General features: G+C 62.2%; 1 protein-coding gene across 1 annotated transcript in view; it reads right to left on the reverse strand.

The window, feature by feature from the left end:
- The window catches only part of tmem8b (transmembrane protein 8B), an 80,341-nt gene extending 79,380 nt beyond the window's left edge, over positions 1 to 961 (reverse strand). The window contains exon 1 of the mRNA XM_033018458.1: positions 708 to 961. Within this exon, the coding sequence (XP_032874349.1) occupies positions 708 to 780 (73 nt within the window). The 5' untranslated portion in view covers positions 781 to 961. The remainder of the gene's footprint in view (positions 1 to 707) is intronic.
- Positions 962 to 1,224: the final 263 nt, after the last annotated feature.

Raw genomic sequence — 1,224 nt, forward strand, 5'->3', positions numbered from 1 at the left:
GAAGGGGGGAGCAGGAAGTAGTGTATGAGGGAGAGGAGCGAGTGTTTTGGAGAGGGGTAGAGATGGGGAGGAGAAGAGGGGAGAGAGAGGGTACGTGGGTAAGAGAATGGGAAGAGGGTCGTAGAAAGGAGATGTAGGGTGGACGATGTACGAGTGGGGGGAGAGAGAGGGGGAGAGACAGGAGAGAGAGAGAGGGGGGGAGAGAGGGGGAGAGAGAGAGGGAGAGAGAGGGGGGGGAGAGAGGGGAGAGATGGGGGAGAGAGGGGGAGAGAGAAGGGGGAGAGAGGGGGGAGAGAGGGGGGAGAGAGGGGGAGAGATGGGGGAAAGCGGGGGAGAGAGAGGGGGGGAGAGTGGGGGGAGAGAGGGGGGAGAAAGGGGGAAAGAGGGGGTGAGAGAGGGGAGAGAGAGAGATGGAGAGAGAGGTGGAGAGAGAGGTGGAGAGAGAGGTGGAGAGGGGGGGAGGGATGGGGAGAGATGGGGAGAGAGAGGAGGTAAGTGATGTGGTATGTGGGAAGGAGAGCGAGGGAGAGGAGCAGGAACATTTGGAGAGGGTGTAAGGGAGAGATGGGGTTGACAGGGGTAGAGAGAGATGGGGAGAGACACGGATCAAGTGGGGACGGCGAGGCGGCGGGGGAAGGCGGAGTGAGCGCTTTCAGCACCAAGCGGCGCGGACAGCTCCGGCGGCGGGGGAAGCCGCCACTACTCACCGCTCAGCGGCTGCAGACAGGCGGCGAGGAGAAGCAGCAGCGGCCGCGGGGAGCGCCGGCCCCCGGCCGTCATCTCTGGGCGGTCTGTGCCGCGCCTGGGAGAGGTTGTGGAGAGGCGGAGAAGCGGGAGAGCCGGGTCCCGGGCTGTAGAGGGCGGACGGTGCCTGTCTGCCGCTCCGCTGTCTCTCTCTCTATCTCTGGCTCCACAATGACACACTCCACGCCAAGACTCTGCCAAGCGCTGCCTGAGAGCGGGGGGCGGGAGCTACACTCCAATACATTAGTGCGGCGGCACGTCAACCCAGGCCTGGGCGGTGTTTCATCCACCTCCGACTCCTCCCTACACCAGCCTGGCATTTATATCAGCATTGGTGTATTATCGTCACGTGTAAGAACATACAGCGCAAAACTTTCTGGCATGGACTGTGTAGGCAGTCAGAACCTTCTCCCCAGAGATAGATCGTGGTGGGTCTGTGGAATCCCTTCCCACAGAAGGTTGTGGAGGTCAAGTCAAGGC

Source organism: Amblyraja radiata, chromosome 3, assembly GCF_010909765.2.
Source record: "Amblyraja radiata isolate CabotCenter1 chromosome 3, sAmbRad1.1.pri, whole genome shotgun sequence".
NCBI lineage: Eukaryota > Metazoa > Chordata > Chondrichthyes > Rajiformes > Rajidae > Amblyraja > Amblyraja radiata.